The 24,566-nt window shown below is 35.5% G+C and overlaps 1 protein-coding gene across 18 annotated transcripts in view; it reads left to right on the forward strand.

Moving 5' to 3' along the window:
• Positions 1–24,566, forward strand: part of BAZ2B (bromodomain adjacent to zinc finger domain 2B) — a 421,537-nt gene that overhangs the window by 276,330 nt on the left and 120,641 nt on the right. For 12 of the 18 annotated variants that reach the window (XR_003514169.1, XM_027559699.1, XM_027559752.1 and 9 more), the window contains 3 exons: positions 12,911–13,099; positions 17,371–17,538; positions 18,453–18,646. Coding sequence is in view for 17 of the 18 variants with exons in the window: in XM_027559699.1 (XP_027415500.1) it covers positions 12,911–13,099; positions 17,371–17,538; positions 18,453–18,646 (551 nt within the window). In the remaining variant the exon portion in view is untranslated. The remainder of the gene's footprint in view (positions 1–12,910; positions 13,100–17,370; positions 17,539–18,452; positions 18,647–24,566) is intronic. The other 6 variants (XM_027559725.1, XM_027559815.1, XM_027559825.1 and 3 more) reach the window with 3 other exon arrangements.

The raw sequence follows: 24,566 nt of genomic DNA on the forward strand, positions 1-24,566 counted from the left end.
ACTCAGATCAGGAAGATCCCCTGGAGAAAGAAATGGCAACTCACTCCAGTATTCTTGCCTGCAGAATCCCCATGGACAGAGGAGCCTGGTGGGCTACAGTCCATGGGGTTGCAAACAGTCAGACACAGCTGAGCGACTCAGCAGCAGCAGCAGCATGCTCTACTCTGATGATACCAAATAACTGCAGATTTTAGTTGGAGATGGGCATTATAAGCCTCAGGGTAAAGAATCTGAAAGATGAGTTGACCTTACTGAAGAGGCATTGAATAAATAAAGTTGTTAATTAAAAATTCTTATTTAAAAGATGGAACTTATGTTTACTGTCAGTAGAGAACTGTCAAGAGAATGAGATAGGCCTGTTCTTGAGGGTTTGGGGATTAAGCCAGATTTTCATTTCAGTCTCTGAGTACTTATATGAACTATTATAACAATTTTCTTTTTTAGTTGTCTATATTCTAGACATCTGTAAGTCACAAATAAAGACCCTGGAATGTTCACTATCTAGCTTTTTTTTTCCCCTCTCAGTAGATTTATTTAATGAAGGGTTTGATCACAAGGCACCAGGTATTTTTGAAATATATTTTACATCACTTTTATGGATAGAACTTGGAGTTTTAATTAGAATTTTAGCAGTAAATTAGTAAAGAAAGGCCATACTTTCCAATCAATTAAGTAATTTTAAAAATGAACCCAAGGTTATGGATATAATTGTTTCTTTCCTCTCAAAAAAAGATATATTGGAATCCTAATCCCCTGTTCTTCAGCATGTGACATCTTTGGAAATTGGGTCCTTAAGTGAGTGAGTGAAAGTCGCTCAGTCGTGTCCAACTCTTTGTGACCCCATGGACTGTAGCCCACCAGGCTCTCTCTGTCCATGGGATTCTCTAGGCAAGAATACTGGAGTGGGTTGCTATTCCCTTCTCCAGGAGATCTTCCCCAACCAGAAATTGAACCCAGCTCTCCTGTTTTATCTTCTTTTAGTTTTGCTTCCTTTTGGTCTTTACCCTACTGGGGTCTTTGGGAACTGTGCATATGTGTAACAGCATCTACCATACCTCTTCATTTTAAACACTTAAGGAAAACACTTAAGGAGACCTGAGGCTCTCACAGAGAAATAAATTAGAGCTGCTGTTTCTTTTAGCTTTGCTTTCCCATTCTTTATTATTATTATTATTTTAATTGAGGTATACTTTATTCACAATATTAGTTTCATGTGTACAAAATAATGATCAAAATTTATATAGGTTATATTCTATTTAAAGTTGTTAGAAAATATTGACTATATTCCCAATACAACATACAATTGAATTTTTTTTCTTTTTATTATTATTATTTATTTTTTTTTTTTACTTTACAATATTGTATTGGTTTTGCCATACATCAACATGCATCCGCCATGGGTGTACACGTGTTCCCCATCCTGAAGCCCCCACCCACTTCCCTCCCCATACCATCCCTCTGGGTCATCCCAGTGCACCATCCCCAAGCTTCCTGTATCCTGCATCAAACCTGGCGATTCATTTCTTATATGATATTATACATGTTTTAATGCCATTCTCCCAAATCATCCCCCCCCACCCTCTCCCACAGAGTCCAAAAGACTGTTCTATACATCTGTGTCTCTTTTGCTGTCTCGCATACAGGGTTGTCGTTACCATCTTTCTAAATTCCATATATATGCGTTAGTATACTGTTTGGTGTTTTTCTTTCTGGCTTACTATTATTATTATTTTTTAATGTAATCTCTCCTTTTATCAACCTTCATCATTTCATACTGTAAGAAAGTAAAATCACTAAAGGCAAATAACCTTATGAATCCGCTGAGCGTGAAGAGAAAAGGCCATGGTATAGATGAATGCATTAGGAGGGAGACATATAACTCTAGGGGTTTACAGTTGTCAAAAACTCAGGCTTTGTTGTACAATTAGTATCATTATGTGTTACACAATGACTGGGTCCTGATTGCTTGCAGTGACACAAGCATAATAAGCAATCTTTCAAAATCAAGTATAAATATAACAAGAAAAAAAGCAATATTGAAAAATTCAGAAATGTCCAACTATTGCTATTTCTTGAGTGAAACGCTATTGATCAGTAGTTGGGTTCCCCAACAAAATGTGAAAACAAGAGAATTTTAGAAAGCAGCAATTTTAAAGAAATGAAAGCTAGGCAAAATGCATTGCAGTCCTTCATTATATAGTTCATAAGTATGAAAAAAAAAGAATTGTAGGCTGTTAATTAATTCATAATTCTGGAGAATATTTTTCCATGCCATGAATCTGTAACAGTAACTGTTACACAGTCTGTCTCCCTTGCTCTCTTTATGAGAGACCCTTACCACCAAGTCTTCCTTGGATAGTCTCTGTGTCACCATTCACTTCCAGTTGCTTCACAAGCTACTCTTAACCCACCCCTGGAAACTATGTATAAAATTATTTAATGTGTGCTGATGATATGAGCATGTACACATCTAACCTATATATATTTAACCAAGATAGTCCTTTAAACCATGATCATATGAGAAAGTGCCCTTACATCAATACTACAGACAACTGTTTTTCTCACGAACTATGGAATATTCTGGGACAAATTCAGGTCTTCCCAGAAATATGCAAAATTCAGTGCAAAAGAGTAACAGTCAAGTGTTCATTAAGCCAGCAGAACAATCACCTTGTTTTCAAAATATTAACTCCACCTTAGTTTCAAGTGCATCAGTGCCCTAAACCAAAATCACTGGTGTCTTTATTAACGGGGAAGGTTAGACATAGATGTGTACAGAAAGAAGCCCATCTGGAGACATAGGAAATATGCCTGAGGTTTCCAAAGTTAGAGAATAATGAAACATATTCTTCATTAGCATCTTCAGGGCATGGCCTTGCGCACACCTTGCTTTTGGAATTTTGTAGCCTCCAGAACTGAGACAATAAATATCTGTTGTTCTAAGCCACTCAGTTTGTGGGCACTTTGTTATGGCTGCTGTAGCAAATTAATATATGACCTCTATTGAATGCACTACTTTTTTGATGATTAGCTGTACTTTGCTGGTTGTATACTAGAAGCTGATTTTGCAATGCTGTAAAATATACTTCTAGTTTAAAGGACTAGAGACAGGAGTTTAAAGACATGTAGCAATGAAATTGCTATTTTTCATTAATGTAGCAATGAAAGAAATGTGTTTTTCAAGGCTGCTTTTAGTAATTTTTGTTTATTATGGGAAAACTGACTTATTTATTGATGCATAAGTAAAATAAGATTTTAGAATTAAGCTTGTTTTCACATTTTTTATAATTTATTATAAAAATAAAGTACATCTATATTTGAATATAGGAATATATAAATATAGTATAATTTTAGTGTTTTAATTTGTGAACTTTAAATTCTTTCATTAGATCTAAAAAAAAATACTTTTTTTCCAGAGGAGCAGCTACTCCTGTCTTTTAAGAATAGTTATTTGCCCGGGGACTGATACATCATTGAGTGAACTGAATCAAAAGCTTGTTCACCAGGTTCAGTGTTATATAAAGTAGTAGCTTTTGTTCCCAAGGCTACCTAGACTTTTAATGATTTTTTTTTCTAATAAAAAGACTGTTTGAAAGGAAATTAGTAACTTTATATTGAATCCTGGCAGATACCAACTTAACCAAGTAGTCAAAGTTAATGTCACCAGTACCACATAGCAACATCATGGACCCAATGAGAAGGAAACATTGGGTACTCTTCCCAATCATGTTTAACCTCTTCTAATCATGAGAAAACATCAGACAAACCCACACTGAGATCCATCTACAAAGTACCTGACTAGTACTCTAATGTATCAAGGTCATGAAAGACAAGACTGAGAAACTGTCACAAATTAGAGAAAATTAAGGAGACACAGTAACTAAATGCAACATGAGATCCTGGATTGGATTTTAGCACAGAAAAGGACACTACTGGAAAAACTGAGATCTGAGTAAATTAATTAATTAATCAGGGTTAATTTCTTGGCTTTGAAAACTAGTTTTTATCATATAAAATGTTAACATAAGGGGAGATTGGGACCCTGTGATATTTTATACAACTCTTGTGAGTCTAAAACAATCTCAAAACACATATTTAAAAATAAAAAGAAAGACTTTACTTCCATACCATGCTTTTTAAATGTTAAAATATAAAGGTTAACTACTGAAAAAGTTGTAAGAATAAAGGAATAAAATGAAAGTTATTGGTGGGGGAATGTCTTGTTACCATTAACTATAAAATTCTTTCTATTTGTTCTTTAATCAAAGTTCAAGTTAGCAGAATTTGTACATTGTGAGTTTCAGAATATTTAAGCATTAATATGTTTAGTAATTTTAATATATGGGCAAATAATTTGAATATTTCTTTAATTTACAATAATTTCACTTTATTGAATTCAGTTATTACTAGTGTTTAATTACTCTTGTAACCTTTATTTGTGCTACCATTTTTGACAATTAAACATATTTTGAAGGTTGCGTACTAGACACTGATTTAGCAATGCTGTAAAATGTGCTAACAGTTTAAAGAACTAGAGATAAGAGAATAGATGTTGCAACAAGTTTGTGTAGCAATAACAAAGACATTTGTAGCACACAAAAAGCAGCATATGTGGAATTCTATCATAATAAATGGTCTCCTTGATTTTTACAAAAAAAGATTAGATGCTTTAAGCATACTTATTCCTTATAATCATTTTGTTTTAATTTGTTATCTAGACATTTCCTGATTGGTAGGAGATTTTGTCCACTCATAGTATAGGTTCAAGACATTAGTATGGTATTTATGTAATTTTGTTCCTGTGGGAGCAAAAGGCCTTATTATATTGTTATGAAAGTTCATTTGATATTAATAAAGGCACTCGGAGTTAAGATGCACTGTTCCTGAGACACTGGCATTTCTGTAACTGCTTTAATCACTTATAGATAGATTGGCTAGTAAAATCTGTAAGGCTGTGCTAAAAACTAGTCAGTTTATTATAATGTAAATAATTTAGGCATTAGAGATGTATTCTCATTATGCAGTAAGCTTACATTTTTACTTATCAGTTAAAATGGAAACAAAAAAAAGTTGCATTCATAATATTGAAACTATGCTTGAATGTTAATATCTGTAAAAAAGAATAATTATGGTTTTCTAAAACTATTTTCATTTTATGATGTAATTTATCAGTTTTCAATTGTGCTCTCTGAGCAAAATTTGAGAGTTAATCATGCCAGGTTTTTATTTCAGAGGATCTTCTGATTATAGGTTTATTAATATTGAAAAATCACTTCTCCAAAAGTAAAGCATTCTAATATTCAAATAATTTTATTTTGCACTCTTAAACTTAATAGAGTCAGTTTGACTTGTGTTGAATTTTCTTTCCTATAGGAAGATGCTCTGTTTTTTTTTTTATTACTACAGAATATGCTTTTTAAAAAATGTAGTTGCAGAGTTCACTTAGCCTTCTCCAGTCTATGATTAGAAATCTTGTGAACAGTCAATCGCATGATGTTTCAAGAGGGTTTGGAGAAGGTTAAGGACATTGTCCTGACAATGAAAAAGTGAAAGTGAAAATCATCCGAATCTTTGTGACCCTATAGACTATACAGTCCATGGAATTCTCCAGGCAGGACACTGGAGTGGATAGGCTTTCCCTTCTCCAGAAGATCTTCCCAACCAAGGGATAGAACCCAGGTCTTCCTCAGTGTCAGCGTATTCTTTATCAGCTGAACCACAAGGGAAGCCCAAGAATACTGGAGTGGATAGCCTATCCCTTCTCCAGAAGATCTTCCCCACCCAGGAATTGAACAGGGGTCTCCTGCATTGCAGGCAGCTACTCTACCAACTGAGTTATGAAACCTGACAGTGAAACCAAGGGTGTAATCTAAACAGCACCCCCAGCTGTATAAGAAGATTAAAGCCACAGCATCCTTCAGTTCAGTTCAGTTCAGTTCAGTTGCTCAGTCCCATCCGACTCTTTGCGAGCCCATGAATCGCAGCACGCCAGGCCTCCCTGTCCATCACCAACTCCCGGAGTTCACTGAGACTCAAATCCATCGAGTCAGTGATGCCATCCAGCCATCTCATCCTCTGTCGTCCCCTTCTCCTCCTGCCCCCAATCCCTCCCAGCATCAGAGTCTTTTCCAATGAGTCAACTCTTCACATGAGGTGGCCAAAGTACTGGAGTTTCAGCTTTAACATCATTCCTTCCAAAGCAATCCCAGGGCTGATCTCCTTCAGAATGGACTGGTTGGATCTCCTTGCAGTCCAAGGGACTCTCAAGAGCCTTCTCCAACACCACAGTTCAAAAGCATCAATTCTTTGGCGCTCATCAGTTCAGTTGCTCAGTCCTGTCTGACTCTTTGCGAGCCCATGAATCGCAGCACGCCAGGCCTCCCTGTCCATCACCAACTCCCAGAGTTCACTGAGACTCAAATCCATCGAGTCAGTGATGCCATCCAACCATCTCATCCTCTGTCATCCCCTTCTCCTCCTGCCCCCAATCCCTCCCAGCATCAGAGTCTTTTCCAATGAGTCAACTCTTCACATGAGGTGGCCAAAGTACTGGACTTTCAGCTTCAGTATCATTCCCTCCAAAGAAATCCCAGGGCTGATTTCCTTCAGAATGGACTGGTTGGATCTCCTTGCAGTCCAAGGGACTTTCAAGTGTCTTCTCCAACACCACAGTTCAAAAGCATCAATTCTTAGGCGTTCAGCTTTCTTCACAGTCCTACTCTCACATCCATACATGACCACTGGAAAAACCATAGCCTTGACTAGATGGACCTTTGTTGGCAAAGTAATGTCTCTGCTTTTGAATATGCTATCTAGGTTGGTCATAACTTTTCTTCCAAGGAGTAAGCGTCTTTTAATTTCATGGCTGCAGTCACCATCTGCAGTGATTTTTGAGCCCCCCAAAATAAAGTCTGACACTGTTTCCACTGTTTCCCCATCTATTTCCCATGAAGTGATGGGACCGGATGCCATGATCTTCGTTTTCTGAATGTTGAGCTTTAAGCCAGCTTTTTCACTCTCCACTTTCACTTTCATCAAGAGGCTTTATAGTTCCTCTTCACTTTCTGCCATAAGGGTGGTGTCATCTGCATAGCTAAGGTTATTCATATGTCTCCCGGCAGTCTTGATTCCAGCTTGTGCTTCTTCCAGCCCAGCGTTTCTCATGATGTACTCTGCATATAAGTTGAATAAGCAGGGTGACAGTATACAGCCTTGACGTACTCCTTTTCCTATTTGGAACCAGTCTGTTGTTCCATGTCCATTTCTAACTGTTGCTTCCTGACCTGCATACAGAATTCTCAAGAGGCAGGTCAGGTGGTCTGGTATTCCCATCTCTTTCAGAATTTTCCACAGTTTCTTGTGATGCACACAGTCAAAAGGCTTTGGCATAGTCAATAAAGCAGAAATAGATGTTTTTCTGGAACTCTCTTGCTTTTTCGATGATCCAGCGGATGTTGGCAATTTGATCTCTGGTTTCTCTGCCTTTTCTAAAACTAGCTTAAACATCTGAAAGTTCATGGTTCACGTATTGCTGAAGCCTGGCTTGGAGAATTCGGCGCTCATAGATGTTATTAAATCAGCTTCTAAGTACCCAAAGAGCTTTTAATAACATTGTGAATGCTTTTTATAATTGAAACAGAGGGGAAAACTGAGGTATATTTTTATCACTTAAAGAATGACTCCTGGTTATTCTAGCTTTTTAAAGGAAGAGAGAAACAGAAAATTGAAAACTACCGTTTTTAGAGTTATCCACAGCAAGTATTATAAAGTGTTGTCCCTGAAACTGTTAGCAGTTTGTTTTCTGCAGTGTTTTGTAGAGAGTAAAAATGATTAAGAAATGGCTCATTTCTTTATAACCTTATACCCAAGCGATGGTCTGATAAAAGATTGTGAATAATCATGACTGTTCAAAGAGCGTCCAAAACATATCTATCTGGGAAATTCAGGGATACTTCTTGGAGTACATTTTCTTGAAATTATTATGAAAGGATAGTTAAGATTATAAAAGGCAAAAGAAGTCAAAGCGCATGTTATATAAGCATGGAGGGTCTATATAAATAATGTGTCCAAAAATATAATAATGGAAAACCTTTATTAAGTACTTGTATTTCATATTATGCCAAGTATTGCAGATTATTGAGATGATCAAGATCCAGTTTTTGCTCAAGGTCTAAAATCCTAGTTTAGAATTCATGTGCATAGAAGTGATAGTTAAAACAGTGGAAGTACATGAAATGACTGAGGAAGAAAGCATAAAAGTGGAAGAAGGAGATAATTGGACAAAAATCTTAAGGAATCTTACTTATATTTACAAAAGAAAATCCAATAAGGCACACAGTAGTACTATTGAAAAATATAGTTAATAAGAATATGAAAATAGTTCCATGACCTGGATCTTAAGGGTGAAAATGGATTTTAATAAGGAAGAGGCAATCATATGCCAGATTTATAGAGTCAGGTTAACAATGAGAAGAGCAGAGATTGTTGAAATCTAGTGGTTAGGAAAACTTAAGGTCCTTTACAGACAAAATGGAAGGGAGACTTAGACTTTGCAAGGTATTAAAGATTCTGAGAACTGAGGAGGAAGTAGACAGACAAGTATGCGAATTTTCTTTCAAGGTTAATGAGGAGTGATGGTGAGATGGAATTGAGAGGGAAGGAGACAGATGGGGTCAAGTGGTAGAAGACTGAGGGCGACCGAAAGGCATGCTGAGAAATATGGAAATGGAAATGCGGAAACCATGGTTAGTGAAATGTAAGGGTTTAAGATCTTGGAGTGGTAGCATTTTGTGTGATAGAATCCAGCATGTGGCCTAAATGAAATCAAGGAGAAATAAAAGGCCAAATGGTAATTTTAAAAAGTTAGGACTTGAGGTTGCCTAAGTGTAAGACAAAAGGAAACTAGTAAGAAGGATCCTTGAAAGTTTAAATGAAAATTCAAAACAATTTCGTAGTCTTTGGAATTAGTCCCATGCATGTGCACCTTCTGTTATTAATGAGTAATAAATCGATTCATTCAGCAGATACCTATTATATATCTAGTCTGTACAAGACATTGTTTTAGGTATTTAGGATCTGTTACTGATTTCTGTATGTGACAATACCAGTTCATAATATTATAATGTTAACTAACTTGTTTAATACATTGTGGTGTAAAAAAGTCTTCAGTTCAGTTTAGTTCAGTCGCTCAGTCGTGTCCGACTCTTTGAGACCCCATGAATTGCAGCATTCCAGGCCTCCCTGTCCATCACCAACTCCCGGAGTTCACCCAAACCCATGTCCATTGAGTCAGTGATGCCATCCAGCCATCTCATCCTCTGTCATCCCCTTCTCCTCCTGCCCCCAGTCCCTCCCAGCATCAGGGTCTTTTCCAATGAGTCAACTCTTTGCATGAGGTGGCCAAAGTATTGGAGTTTCAGCTTTAGCATCAGTCCTTCCAGTGAACAGGACTGATCTCCTTTAGGATGGACTGGTTGGATCTCCTTGCAGTCTAAGGGACTCTCAAGCATCTTCTCCAACACCACAGTTCAAAAGCATCAATTCTTAAGTGCTCAGCTTTCTTCACAGTCCAACTCTCACATCCAGACATGACCACTGTAAAAACCATAGCCTTGACTAGACGGAACTTTGTTGGCAAAGTAATGTCTCTGCTTTTGAATATGCTATCTAGGTTGGTCATAACTTTTCTTCCAAGGAGTAAGCGTCTTTTAATTTCATGGCTGCAGTCACCATCTGCAGTGATTTTGGAGCCCAGAGTCTTACACTACCTAAATTATGTTCAAATCATTGAGTTCATTAAGGCTCGGGATTATGTCTTATTTATCCTGTATGCTAAGTACTAAGCATAGCACCTGTACTTAATATGAAATTAAATATGTTCATGAAATGTCTGAATTACTAGAAACTTTTGAATAAAGATCAGAATAATTCTGAAAGGTTTTTACATGGAATTAGTAGCTGTTTTTATAAAAAGTGTGGAAAAATAGTATTTAAATTATTAATATATATAGAATTGCAAAGCCATTTAATGAGAAAGATATACTTTTTCTTATCACTGACTTCTATATTGCTATATAGGCAAAATTTAGTAAAGATTATTAAATGTAGTGTAAATTATTTCCTTTCAGTGGTATAACTTTATCCATGTATAGCAAAGAAAATCTTTGATGTGAATTCTTAATAATGCATAGTATCACTATAATCAGTATAATGTGGGCCTGATGTTCACTATATACAAAAGTGAACCTTTTCTTATCAACAAGGAATAAATAGGTCCTATAGATTGCATTGTCACGTGAGTACTTTCTATGCTTCAGTTATGTTCACCAGGAGTTTTCTAAAAAGGAATAAGAAAATAGAGTAAGGTAGCCTCTTCGTAATTTTGTCAAGCATAGATATAACTCTGTGTACAAACTACTTTTTTTCCCATTTGAATCTACAGTGAGTAAAGCATGTATTTTGTTGAAATCTTATATTCAGCTCTTTCTAGCTATCACACTTTTTAGAGTTAGAAAAAGAATGATTCATGTTGATGTTTGACAGAAACCAGCACAATTCTGTAAAGCAGTTAACATTCAATTAAAAACTAAATACATTTTTTAAAAAAGAACCTTTTTATTATCAAATTGTGTAAAATTGATTCTTAATTATTGCTGAAGAGTGACAACTGCATTTAGATATTACTCATGTTTTTGGTTCATGAGACGCCAAGGTAATCCTTGCTCATTTATTTCTTCACAGTAAGAAAATGTTCTGACTATCCATCTAAGAATGCCTGCTAACAATTAACTTCTGTTGTAGAAATATTTCTATCCGTTTCTGATCCTTTATAATTTCAATCTGTTCTGAGTTTTTATAATATATTGTATAGTTTTGAGTTTACCTCACAAAACTTTTTGTATTAAATCACTGCTATTAATACATATATACAATTGACAAATATAATTTAAGAATTATTATTTTGTAAAATATAAGTTAAAATGATTCTAAAATCTACAAACTGAATGTTCAGTTTATTTTGTTTATCAAGAAAACTAATATAGAGGAAAATGAAACTGACCACAGTATGCTTATAAATAAGCAGTCGATTAAGGACATGTGATTTCAGAAGCTGAATTGATTAGTGAGAATTGGGAATTTTATAGGCAATCACATGTGAAAATAAATAATGGTTCTTAATGTTATATATAGGCTCATTTTTTTAGAGAAATTAGCTGGGTCTTTGAGAATTCTATTGCCCACCCACGCCACCCCACTCAAAATTTACATAATCTTTGTGATACCATAGCAATACTCTTAAAAATAGTGATACTTGAGTAATTTCCCTTGTTTCTAGTAGCAGACTCTGTTTTGTTTTGACTTAATTTTAGTGCTAATTGCAGTCTAGAATTCTGATTAGATAAAAAGTACCAAATTCACAGATTTTCTGTTTAGGCTTTGATAAACAGAAACTAAGATTGGCTGACTAAGAAAATATTATCCAATTTTGTGTCCTTCCCTGCCCTCCTCCCTCACAGTTTTATTTGTGGGCTTTACTTGTAGAGACTCTTGAGTATCTTCCCTATAAGATCTACTAACTGCTTTCTAGTAGTGGGACCTCAGCCTTCATCAGAACTTTTTACCTTGAAGGCTGATTGATGTAAGATATACTTGATGTAATCATCTATTTAAATCTTACTACTTCAGTGAAAATACAGTGTTATTTCAATGAGGAATTTAGGGCTTATATCAGTCAATGAGAGTACACTCTGATCTCTTTGATGACTTCCTCTTAGTTTTCAGAGAATAAAAAAGCAAAGAGGAGAGATTTTGTTGATAACTAAATGATAATGAAAACTATACTTATTTTTAAGTTGCATTTTTTAAATTTACTTCAAATATATTTTATTCAAACTATATTGCAGTGCGTAGCCAGGTCTGGTATAAACAGGATTATAAGGAAGCCTTATTTTTTGTTTTAACACAGAGCACAATAGTTTCACACAGTAAATTATGGTAGCCTAGAGTGTGAGTTTTTATATTCTGCTTTCATACTGTCAAATCAGGAAACTTAATTATTTCCTGGAAGTAAAAAGATTTCCAAGTATTAACAAATCTTCTGCCAAATCCATACAAAGAATGAAAAATTCATTGTGTTTTTGATTGTTTAACACTGCAACTTTGGGTTATGACACTTAGTACTACATTCTCTTTAGAGTAAATGTAGAGATTGAAAAAAGTCACATTTGAATTGAGTATGAACTTACTGTCACAATGTTTAAAAATGATTTTTATATTGATCACTAGCCTCGAATGCGTTTAGAAACAAATTAGTAGGTTTATTTATTAAACACTTATGCTCTTGGATGTATTGCTTTATCAGGCTAGAAATATAATCCTTTTTGGCATCAGCCCTCCTCACCTAAAGATGTTAGATAGAAACTATAGCTTCAATTCTAGTACATGGAAACTAGGAACTCTTTGTCTAGAGTATGACAATTTGAGTAATGACTTTGTGACAGATTCTAGATTTATTTGATTAATTTTCGATTTTGTATTAATAGGATGTTTTTTTATCTTCCTTCTTATGAGTAAAAATTCCTGATAAAATATTAACGTACATGTATTAGCAGAAAGTTTGCCTCACTTTTGCAGGTAAAACTATATAATTCATGAAAATTACTTACTTAAAGCATCATTCTCAATCTCAAAATTATAAAGTTATGTCATTCATTTGACTTATTTTTAGAAAATATTCGTGTTTCTAGAAACATCTTATTCTGTAGGGTTTGAAGAACAGAAATGCAAAAGAAAAAAGGTATAATAGAAATTTAATAGATAAACTATAAATTTTAACACACTATGAATGCTGAAATCAGATAAATCTCATGTTTTTATAATACAACTTTAAGTGTGTTTTTTTCCCTCCCAGGACATTTATTCAGAGCAGCTGGGGATCAACCGTTTAACCTGTCCACAGTGTCGAGTGCCTTCCCAATGGTCAGCCACCCAGTCTTTGGTCTACATTCAGCCAGCTCAGGGCATTCAGAATTTGGTGGTTTGGGGACACTTGGTACACCCACAGCCTTAGCCGCCCATCCCCAACTAGCGTCTTTTCCAGGTAAACATCTATTACAAACAGTGTTCAAGGAAAGGAAGAAAGCTTGAAAATGTGCAAGCAGTAATTGTTTATTAAACTGAACAAAAAGAATAGTCTTATGCCTGGTATATTAAAGCTCATGTGCAAGAATTAGCTCAGTCCTTTTTACCATGTGCAAAATAATAAAACACACTGTGTGTGCTGTGCGGCAGTGTAATTAGTCATTCAAATGCTAAGCTGAAACAAAAGGCATCTGTTGCAAAAGTGAATAATTAAGCCAAGTTTTTATCATGCTTTTTATTGAAGTAGAAAAGTATGTGTTTTAGAAGTATAAAATTTGATTAATTTTTCTCAGTTTTACTTGGTTTTTTAAAAAAATTATTTAACTTTCAGTGAAAAACTAAAGTCCAGTTCCTATAATGAATAAATACACTTTTATTTTGAGTTCTCATTTCTCTGTGTTTGTAAGTAAGATGAGCTTGGCTCTTAAATTTCTATTTTTTTTCATATTTTACTTAAACAACCATAGATTTGCACCACTTACATGGGAGGCAGACCAGAATTATCCCAGATTATGAGGATTCAGGAGTCCAGTAAGACACCAATTAAAGCTTAACTTAGACAAACATGCTATCATTTCTCGTTATATTATTTTGAAAGTCTAAGCTTTAATATGTTTCCAGTGATTAATTTTATCTTAATAAATTTTAGTTAAGGATACATGATTTAGTGTTACTATTAGAGCATAATTCAGAGACAAGTAGGTCTGAATTTAAATCAGGCCTGTTAGCTTTCAGCTGTGTGACCTTGATTGAACAAGTAATCTGACCTCTCAGCCTCAGGTTTCTCACGTGAATAATGAGGATGATAATAATAATAGTATCTACTTCTTAGGGTTCTTGTGAAGATTAAGAGAGATAATCCATGTCCAGTGCTGAATGCAGTGTTCAGCATACATAATTAGTACATAATTGGTAGCCATCATGATTCTTTCTCTTGTTAAGAGTTTCTTTAAAACTAATCAAGTATCTTGTTTGATGGAAAGATGGTTAAATATATATTTAATATGACTCATTTTTTGAGTCATATTATTTCTTTAATTCAGAAAAGGGATGGTGAGAAGGAACAATGTGTCTAGAAAGGTAAAAGTCAAACAAAGTCTTGACATTTGCTTTAAAAATACTAATAGGAATTTATTTTAGCCAGTTCTGAGCACGGTTGCTTAGCAAGATGAGTAATCAGTAGATATTTGCTGAAATATAGGTTGCTGAATAAAAAATTAAAATAGGTAATAGTAATATAGTTGCTAGTATCTTAAATTTTAAAAATTGTTTTAACACAATTTCTTATATTTGATATAGTTAGATATATATGTAGTATTAATTGCTTTTGAGCATTTCTAAACCACAATGTAATTATTGAATTATTAAATCAATTATCTTCTGTACTGAAACATGGTTAACAGTTGTAAAGAATTACTCATCTCAGCTTCAATAATGTTGGTATTTCCACTGTATGGAAAAAATGCAATAACTTCCCTAATCTATATAAGCTATTCATATAAGCTATTCATTCATCCATTTATTGTACAGACTTCTTTGAGCATCTAACTATGTTCTGTGCACTAGGCTAAGCATTTAGGAGTACACTAACATTGTCTATGTTATGTTTCTTATAGTTTTTAGAAGATGGATAAATAGAAAATTATAAGACAGAGTCTTTAGTGGCAAATAACAGTATGGCTGTATAAGCATGCTTTTTTGCCAAGAGAATATGCTTTGTTTTAGAGGACTCATTTGTTTAAGTTGTACATTTTATATAACTTAAGTTGTCTATAATTGGTTTTATTTAGAAGGGTAACCAAAATGCCAAAATTTTCAAATCACCTACTAAATAAAAACACAAAAAGAAGAAATTACTAGGAATTTTAAATCAGGAATAGTTAATTTTAAAATATTACACACTTCTAAACTAGTCTGCATTTCAGGTGATTAAATCAACTGAAAATTACTTAATGTATATTAGTATAATAAAATTACTTCCATTTTATATTGAAATAATATTTCATGGGAAGTTATTTTAAAATATTTATAATTTTAGTCATTATATTTTTATATTATATTACTATGAATTTTTGTGAAGTATTTGGCTGTATCAACTCAAGGAGATTTTTAAATTCTGTTGTCTTCTGGGTTCAAATTGTGTTTCAGTATATCCTCTGAAATAATAAACTCTTTCAATGGAATATGATTAATGTTTTTACCATGCAGTTACTGCCTTTGAATACATTTAGAAATTCCTCATGTTCTGGTTTATATAATCCTTATTTTGTAAATTTCATTTATCAACAAGGTGGTTTGTGACTAAGTTGTTTTTTTCTTAATTTGACAAAGAAATAATTCATACTTAACAAAAATTCTGTTATTTCCCATGAAATATTAGACATTTGTGAAGCTTGTTTTCAGAAGTGCTACCATTTTCATCTTTTTATTTGATCTTATTTACTTGAATTTATAACATGTATGTTTTCCAGTTGTGTTTTTTTTCTAATCTCTGTTGTGTGCTTATTTACCATTGATATTCTAAAGTACATTTTTATGTTTTTTTTCTGAGTTTGATTATGTTTAAAATATTTGAGTCTTATTATACTTTGATTACCTTACCGATTTGTTGGTTGTTTACAAAGTCTGAACCTTCAACTATATTGCTTTAATTATAGACTCTATTTTAAATAATATGAATATTTCAGGAAACTGGTATTTCCTTTTTTATCAGCTAAATAGAACCAAGTTTTCAAACCTATAAATAGCAATAGATTCCGGCTGTGCTGATACAAGCCCCCAAAACATAGTTTTTCTTTCTATCTAAATACAGTTCTTTCATCTTAACAGTAGATAAATGATTGATAGTTTTGTATAGTTATTCTTGGTTCAGTTCCCATCATTCAGGCACTGCTGAATATACATTGGTGTCATTTCACTAGCAGCGACTTCCTGCAGTGCAGTAGAACAGCTTTTGCAGTTTTCTGCTTATACTGATTTTTAGACATTAGAATGTCAGTTACCATGAACGTTTCACTTTCTTTTAAGCTAGACTTTTGTCTTTAGATAATGAAGGTGCACATAACTTTACATCTTGTTTTAATGAAGAGATGTTCTTAGAAAAACTCTCAAGATCATATAATACAATACATTGACAATGTTGAATTTTCCCATACTCCATTATTGGGATTTTTCCTCTAATTTTTTGTGATTATCAAGTCTATGAAAAATGTACCATATCTCTTGGAAGATTAGCCTAAAAGGTAGTAATTGACTTGGTAATCTAGCTGGTTAGCCATTTGGAAAGTATTCTTTCCAAGATTTTAGATGAGGCAATATAAGACTGTCCTTTGATTTATTTCAGGTTTCTTCTTAATCTTAACCTTTCCCTAAATAATGTATTCTATAAAATTTGGCTTTTCTCATTTTCTAACAGTTTTAACTAAAAGCCACTGTTTGAATAGCTAAATTGCATTCAATGATAAGACATTATTATCTGTAATTTGTAAGAGGAAGTATAAATAAAATTCAGGCTTTTTAAAATTAACTTTAAGGAAAAAAACTTTATTGTAAGTCTTTTATAGTTTAATATGGCAACTTGTTTTTGGAAATCTTTGAAGCACTTTTCATTTTTTGAACCAAAAACAAAAAAAGACATTGATTTTGCTATCTCTGTTGTTTTGTTTGAGTATAGACGTTTTCTTCCATAAAGGTATTCAAGATATGCTGAATTACAGAGGTATTTGTATTATTATTTAAACCATTTGATTTATCAAAGCCAGATTTTTGTTGTATGTAATTTAAGGAAATTCTTAACATAGATTGTAGATGGTTGCCTTACATTCTAAGGTTTTAAAGTAGATTAAAATAATCTTAAATACTCTTTCTTTGCTAATTTAGAAAAATTATGATGTAAGTCATCAAAGAGTTAAATAGTTCTTTAATATTAATTTCAATTTTCCCGTTTTATTTTAAAACCTATAGACTGCCTTTGTTCTTCATAAACTTGAATTCATAAAAGCTGCTAAGTGAAGAACCTTGGATACTGTCTTAACGAGGAGAATGATGAATGTATAACTTATAATCAGTTATCTTATAATTAGAAAGATGGTCAGAACTATGTGTAATTCAGCAATTCTGTTCCAAGATAAAACCTGAAATTTTTCTTCAGTAATAAAATATAAAAAGCTCTGTTAAATTAACTAGAAAGTTAATCCAAATATTTTTGCTTGTTTGGTGTTTGGCTTTGAGGTGCAGAATGGTGGCGAACAACAGATGTTCATACACGTGCAGGGGCAGCCTTCTTTCCACCATTACTGGGAATTCCACCACTGTTTGCTCCTCCAGCCCAGAATCATGATTCTTCTTCATTCCATTCAAGGACTTCTGGAAAAAGTAATCGAAATGGTCCTGAAAAAGGTATCCATGTTAACTCGAGTGAAGTATTACCTTTCATTTCAGTACCATTTTCAGTAGAGTTCAGATTTAGAAACAGTTACAAAGCATTGTGCTAGACACTTTCACATTGTCTGGCTTAATCTTTATAATAACTCTGTGAGATTGAAAGTGTTCGTGTTTTCCAGCCAAGATTAAATAAATTATTCAAGAAAGTACTGTTTACTTGTTGACATTGCATAGCAGAATTTAACTCAGGTTTTAACTCCCAACACCACTGCTTTTCCTCTGTATCTCATTACCTCCCTTATGTTGCTCAATAAAATATATTACTTCTTCTCTAATTAAGCATTAAATCTATATGTTAGCACACCTTTTTTCTTTTACATTTTCATTAATATTTCATAGTTGATAACTGTTGTTAGAATACATTTGCAAATTATAATACCATTTTAGATGGTTTGTTATTGTCTTTCTTTCCACTTAAGTAGATGTTTGGGAGTTTGCTCTGAAAGAGGGAATAGTTGTATTTAATTACTTTTCTAAAGCTTTTTTAATTGAAGTGAAATTCACATAAATGTAAAATTTACCATTTTAAACAGAACAATTCAGTGACATTAAAGGCACTAATAGTGTTGTACAGCAGCCACCTCTATCTAGTTTCAACACGTTTTCATCACCCCAAAAGGAAACTTCATACGAGTTTCTCCCTATTATTTCCTCTCTCAGTCTCTGGCAACCACTAGCTTGCCCTCTTTCTCTATAGATGTACCTGTTGTGAATATCTCATATAGATGGAATCATACAGTTTGTGTCTGGCTTATTTCACTTAGCATAATGTTTTTAAGTCATCCCGATTGTAGCATATGTCACTATTTCATTCCTTTTTATGCTGAATAACATTCTCTTGTATAAACATATTTATTTTAACTTTCAAGGTGTAAATGGATCAATAAATGGAAACAGTACATCATCTGTATCTGGTATCAACACATCTGTACTGTCCACTACTGCTTCAAGTTCTGTGGGACAAACGAAAAGTATAAGCTCAGGTGGAGGAAATAGAAAATGTAATCAGGAACAAAACAAAACCCAGCCTTTGGATGCTAGAGCTGACAAAATCAAAGATAAGGTAAGTTAACCTTCAGGGGACAAATATAACAGATCTATACAACTATTCTAAAGATCAAACCACCTGAATCTATGGAATAATTTTTTATGATATATGAACTCCTATTTTTACAGATATTTATTTTTATCGAGTAGTTTTAGTATTAAACATCTAAAAAATTAAAAATGTCAGCACCAGTATCAATAACACAAATAGTCATCATGCAGTTCAGTTCAGTCGCTCACTCGTGTCCGACTCTTTGGAACCCCATGGACTGGAGCACGCCAGGACTTCCTGTCCATCACCAATTCCCGGAGTTTACTCAAACTCATGTCCATTGAATCAGTGATGCCATCAAACCATCTCACCCTCTGTCATCCCCTTCTCCTCTTGCCTTCAGTCTTTCTCACCATCAGAGTCTTTTCAAAATGAGTAAGTTCTTTGCATCAGGTAGCCAAAGTATTGGAGTTTCAGCTTCAGCATCAGTCTTTCCAATGAATATTCAGGACTGATCTCCTTTAGGATGGACTGGTTGGATCTCCTTGTAGTCCAAGGGACTCTCAAGAGTCTTCTCCAACACCACAGTTCAAAAGTATCAATTCTGAAGCGCTCAGCTTTCTTTATGGTCCAAACTCTCATATCCATACATGACTACTGGAAAAACCATAGTTTTGTATAGACGGACCTTTGTTGGCAAAGTAATGTCTTTGTTTTTAAAGTGCTGTCTATGTTGGTCATAACTTTTCTTCCAAGGAGCAAGCGTCTTTTCATTTCATGGCTGTAGTCACCATCTGCAGTTATTTTGGAGCCCAAAAAAATAAAGTCTGCCACTGTTTCAATTGTTTCCCCATCTATTTGCCATGAAGTGATAGGACCAGATGTCATGATCTTAGTTTTCTGACTGTTGAGTTTTAAACCAACTTTTTCACTCTCTTCTTTAACTTTCATCAAAGGCTCTTAAGTTCTTCTTTGCTTTCTGCCATAAGGGTGGTGTCATTGGCATGTCTGAGGTTATTGATATTTCTCCCAGCAATCTTGATTCCAGCTTGTGCTTCCTTCAGCCCAGCGTTTCTCATGATGTACTCTGCATGTAAGTTAAATAAGCAGGGTGACAAAATACAGCCTTGACGTTCTCCTTTTCCTATTTGGAACCAGTCTATTGTTCCATGTCCAGTTCTAACTGTTCTTTCCTGACCTACATAGATTTTCTCAAGAGGCAGGTCAGGTGGTGTGGTATTCCCATCTCTTGGAGAATTTTCCACAGTTTGTTATGATCCACATAGTCAAAGGTATTCGCATTGTCAATAAAGCAAAAGTAGATGTTTTTCTGGAACTCTCTTGCTTTTTCAATGATCAAACAGATGTTGGCAATTTGATCTCTGGTTCCTCTGCCTTTTCTAAATCCAGCTTGAACATCTGGAAGTTCACAGTTCATGTACTGTTGAGGCCTGGCTTGGAGAATTTTGAGCATTACTTTGCTAGCGTGTGAAGTGAGTGCAATTATGTGGTAGTTTGAACATTCTTTGGCATTGCCTTTCTTTGGGATTGAAATGAAAACTGACCTTTTCCAGTCCTGTGATCACTGCTGAGTTTTCCAAATTTGCTGGCATATTGAGTGCAGCACTTTGACAGCATCATCTTTCAGGATTTGAAATAGCTCAACTGGAATTCCATCACCTCTACTAGCTTTGTTTGTAGTGATGCTTCTTCAGGCCCACTTGACTTTGCATTCGCATTCCAGGATGTCTGGCTCTAGATGAGTGATCACACCATCGTGATTATCTGGGTCATGAAGATCTTTTTTGTATAGTTCTTCTGTGTATTCTTGACACCTCTTCTTAACATGTTCTACTTCTGTTAGGTCCATACTATTTCTGTCCTTTATTATACCCATCTTTGCATGAAATGTTCCCTTGTTATCTCTGATTTTCTTCAAGAGATTTCTAATCTTTCCCATTCTGTTGTTTTCCTCTATTTCTTTGCATTGGCCACTGAGGAAGGCTTTCTTATCTCTCCTTGCTGTTCTTTGGAACTCTGCATTCAAATGGGTATATCGTTCCTTTTCTCCTTTGCCTTTAGCTTCTCTTCTTTTCGCAGCTATTTGTAAGGCCTCCTCAGACATCCATTTTGCCTTTTTGCATTTCTTTTTCTTGGGGATGGTTTTGATCCCTGCCTCCTGTACAGTGTTACGAACCTCTGTCCATAGTTCTTTAGGCACTCTGTCTATCAGATCTAATCCCTTGAATCTATTTGTCACTTCCAATGGATAATCATAAGAGATTTGATTAAGTCATACCTGAATGGTCTAGTGGTTTTCCCTACTTTCTTCAATTTAAGTCTGAATTTAGCAATAAGCAGTTCATGGTCTGAGCCACAGTCAGCCCCCAGTCCTGTTTTTGCTGACTGTATAGAGCTTCTCCATTTTTGGCTGCAAATAATGTAATCAGTCTGATTTCGGTATTGATCACCTGGTGATTTCCATGTATAGAGTCTTCTCTTGTGTAGTTGGAAGAGTGTGTTTGCTATGACCAGTGCGTTCTGTTGGCAAAACTCCATTAGCCTTTGCCCTGCTTCATTCTGTACTCCAAGGCCAAATTTGCCTGTTACTCCAGATATTTCTTGACTACCTACTTTGTCATTCCAGTCCCCTATAATGAAAAGGACATCTTTTTTGGGTGTTAGTTCTAGAAGGTCTTGTAGGTCTTCATAGAACCGTTCACCTTCAGCTTCTTTAGCATTGCCTTGGAAACGAACAGAGATCATTCTGTTGTTTTTGATATTGCATTCAAGTACTGCATTTCAGACTCTTTTGTTGACTATGAGGGCTGTTCCATTTCTTCTAAGGGATTCTTGCCCACAGTAGTAGATATTATGGTCATCTGAGTTAAATTCACCCATTCCAGTCCATTGTTCACTGATTCCTAAAATGTCGATTTTCACTCTTCCCATCTCCTGTTTGACCACTTCCAATTTACCTTGATTCGTGGACCTAACATTCCAGGTTCCTATGCAACATTGCTATTTACAGCACCAGACTTTACTTCCATCACCAGTCGCATCCACAACTGGTTGGTGTTTTTGCTTTGGCTCTGTCTCTTCATTCTTTCTGTAGTTAGTTCTCCACTGATCTCCAGTAGCATATTGGGTACCTACTGACCTGGGGAGTTCATCTTTTAGTGTCCTATCTTTTTGCCTTTTCATGCTGTTCATGGGGTTCTCAAGGCAAGAATACTGAAGTGTTTTGGCATTCTGTTCTCCAGTGGACCACGTTTTGTCAGAACTCTCCGCCATGACCCGTCTGTCTTGGGTGGCCCTACTCGACATGGCTCATAGTTTCATTGAGTTAGACAAGGCTGTTGTCCATGTGATCAGGTTGGTTAGTTTTCTGAGATTGAATTTTCAGTCTGTCTGCCCTCTGATGGAGAAGGATAAGAGGCTTATGGAACATTCCTGATGGGAGAGACTGACTGAGGGGGAAACTGAGTCTTGTTCTGATGGGCAGGAGCATGCTCAGTAAATCTTTAATTAATTTTCTGTTGATTGGTGGGGCTGTGTTCCCTCCCTGTTACTTACCTGAGGCTAAACTTTAGTGGAGGTAATGAAGATAATGGTTGAAGTGAAGTCACTCAGTTGTGTCCCACTCTTTGCGACCCCATGGACTGTAGCCTGCTAGGCTCCTCTGTCCATGGGATTTTCCAGGCAAGAAAATTGGAATGGGTTGCCATACCTCCTTCAAAAGTTCCCATGCACCCACTGCTCCACTCAGTGCCCCCAGCCCTGCAGCAGGCCACCGCTGACCCACACCTCTGCTGGAGACACCGGGAGGCTCATGGGCAAGTATGGATCAGTCTCTTGTGGGGTCACTCCTCCTTTCTCCTGGGTCCTGATGCACACAAGGGTCTGTGCTCTCCAAAAGTCTGATTCCCCAGCCCTGTATAAGTTCTGATGGCTCTGTGGTGGGGTTAATGGCGACCTCATAGATAAGGTTTATTGGGAAGTTAACACATACCAGTTCTACTGTAATTGTTTTGCATAGAATATCGATTTCAGCCCTCCCTATACCCCTAATGAGGTAGGTACTATTATTATAAATCGAGAAAAAGAGTCCTCAAGTAGTTGGCCATTAAGTGGTTAGGATATGAAGTCAGGCAGGTTGACTCCACAGCCCATGCTTTAGGAAAACCAAATCAAGAAACCATTTATTATGGAAATTTTCAAAATGCACAATAGATAGAATAGAATAATTATCCTGTGTACCCATTATTCAGTTGCAGCAGTTACCATCTCATGGTCAATTTTATTTTATCATAACCCCAACTGTGCAGGTTAGCAATTTAATGCTTCTCAGGTCTGAATTCTCCTTTGCCAGTTGGCACAATATTAGATCTTGCAAATAGAGGGTCCTGGAGAAACACTGGAGGAGGAAAGGCTTCTCCTCTTGGTTCAGGTGTTCTCTTCTTGGTCTTATGCTGTGCCACCAGTGAATATTCCTCGCCCACTGGCAGCTGTCCTGCCACTTGTGTTCAATAGATCCAGTAGTGCACACCATGTAGTGAGTTTCACTGACATCCCAGCAGGCAGCTTACTAGTGAGTTTGCTAGCATGCCAGTGGTTAGTTTTCTAGCTAATTTTTCTGTCACCCCTACTAGAAGATCCCTAGCGAGTTTTTCTGGCACTCCAGCAGGTGGTATTTCTTGTGTGCCAGCACTGATCTGTGATGCTTCGTGAGTTTCTCTGCCGTCCAGTGGGCGATAGTCACATCCTTTCCAACAAATACCCCTGCTTGGACCTCCTGACTAAACTTATCTGCTCTAGAAGCAGTATCAGGAATAGGGTGATTTGCACAGATTGCACATGGTAAATTCACTCAGCATTCTGGACACTATAAGTCTTTGGATTTCCTCTTCCACATTGTCCTAGGGAAGTTGTGACACTTCAGCTATACTAAATATAGTCCACCACTGTGTCCAGATTTCATGCACCCTACTAAGTAAGCTGAGAGACCTCCAGCTACCTGAACCAACACATTATATCCAGAATTTCTAGTAAGTGCACCTGTATCAGTGAATTTGGACTGCTTCCATTTGGGATTTCTTCTTGAGTGAGAGAGAAGTCTTGGTTTATTCTGAGTTCAAGCCCCAGCATCAACTACAAACATTTTGGAAAGACAGATAATAACTAGAACATTGCCTTTTTGTCTACATTTTATAAAAACCACTCTCAGGGCCTGACATTTCTTAGGGCAGAGAGTCAAAAGTTTGTGATCCTATTATACAGAGTGAAGTGAGTCAGAAAGAGAAAGATAAATACCGTATTCTAACACATATATATGGAATCTAGAAAAATGGTACTGAAGAATTTATTTACAGGGCAGCAATGGAGAAACAGACATAGAGAATAGACTTATGGACATGGGGAAAGGGGAGGGGAGGGTAAGATGTATGGAGAGAGTAACATGGAAACTTACATTACCATATGTAAAATAGATGGCCAGGTGGAATTTGCTGTATGGCTCAGGAAACTCAAACAGGGGCTTTGTATTAACCTAGAATGGTGGGATTGGGAGGGAGTTTCAAACAGGAGGAGATATATGTATACCTATGGCTGATTCACTTTGAGGTTTGACAGAAAATAGCAAAATTCTGTAAAGCAATTATCCTTCAATAAAAAATAAGTTGATTTAAAGAAAAGAAGTTTATGATCCTGTAACATCACTTTCTCTATTATCTCAGCTATAATATGAGGAGATTGAGAAGCTTCTGACACACCGCATTAAGAGCAGGATATGTGTAGCGACTGATTGCAGAGAGCACTGATCTGAACTTTAAATGTAAACAATATGCCTCTCAGGCTCTGACTTTTAATTCCAAGAAACAATTTTATCATATTTCCATTTGTCCTTTCTCAAGGCAGCGTCAAGTTCCATATATTTTCCAGGAAC

This window comes from Bos indicus x Bos taurus, chromosome 2 (genome assembly GCF_003369695.1).
Source record: "Bos indicus x Bos taurus breed Angus x Brahman F1 hybrid chromosome 2, Bos_hybrid_MaternalHap_v2.0, whole genome shotgun sequence".
NCBI classification, from domain to species: domain Eukaryota; kingdom Metazoa; phylum Chordata; class Mammalia; order Artiodactyla; family Bovidae; genus Bos; species Bos indicus x Bos taurus.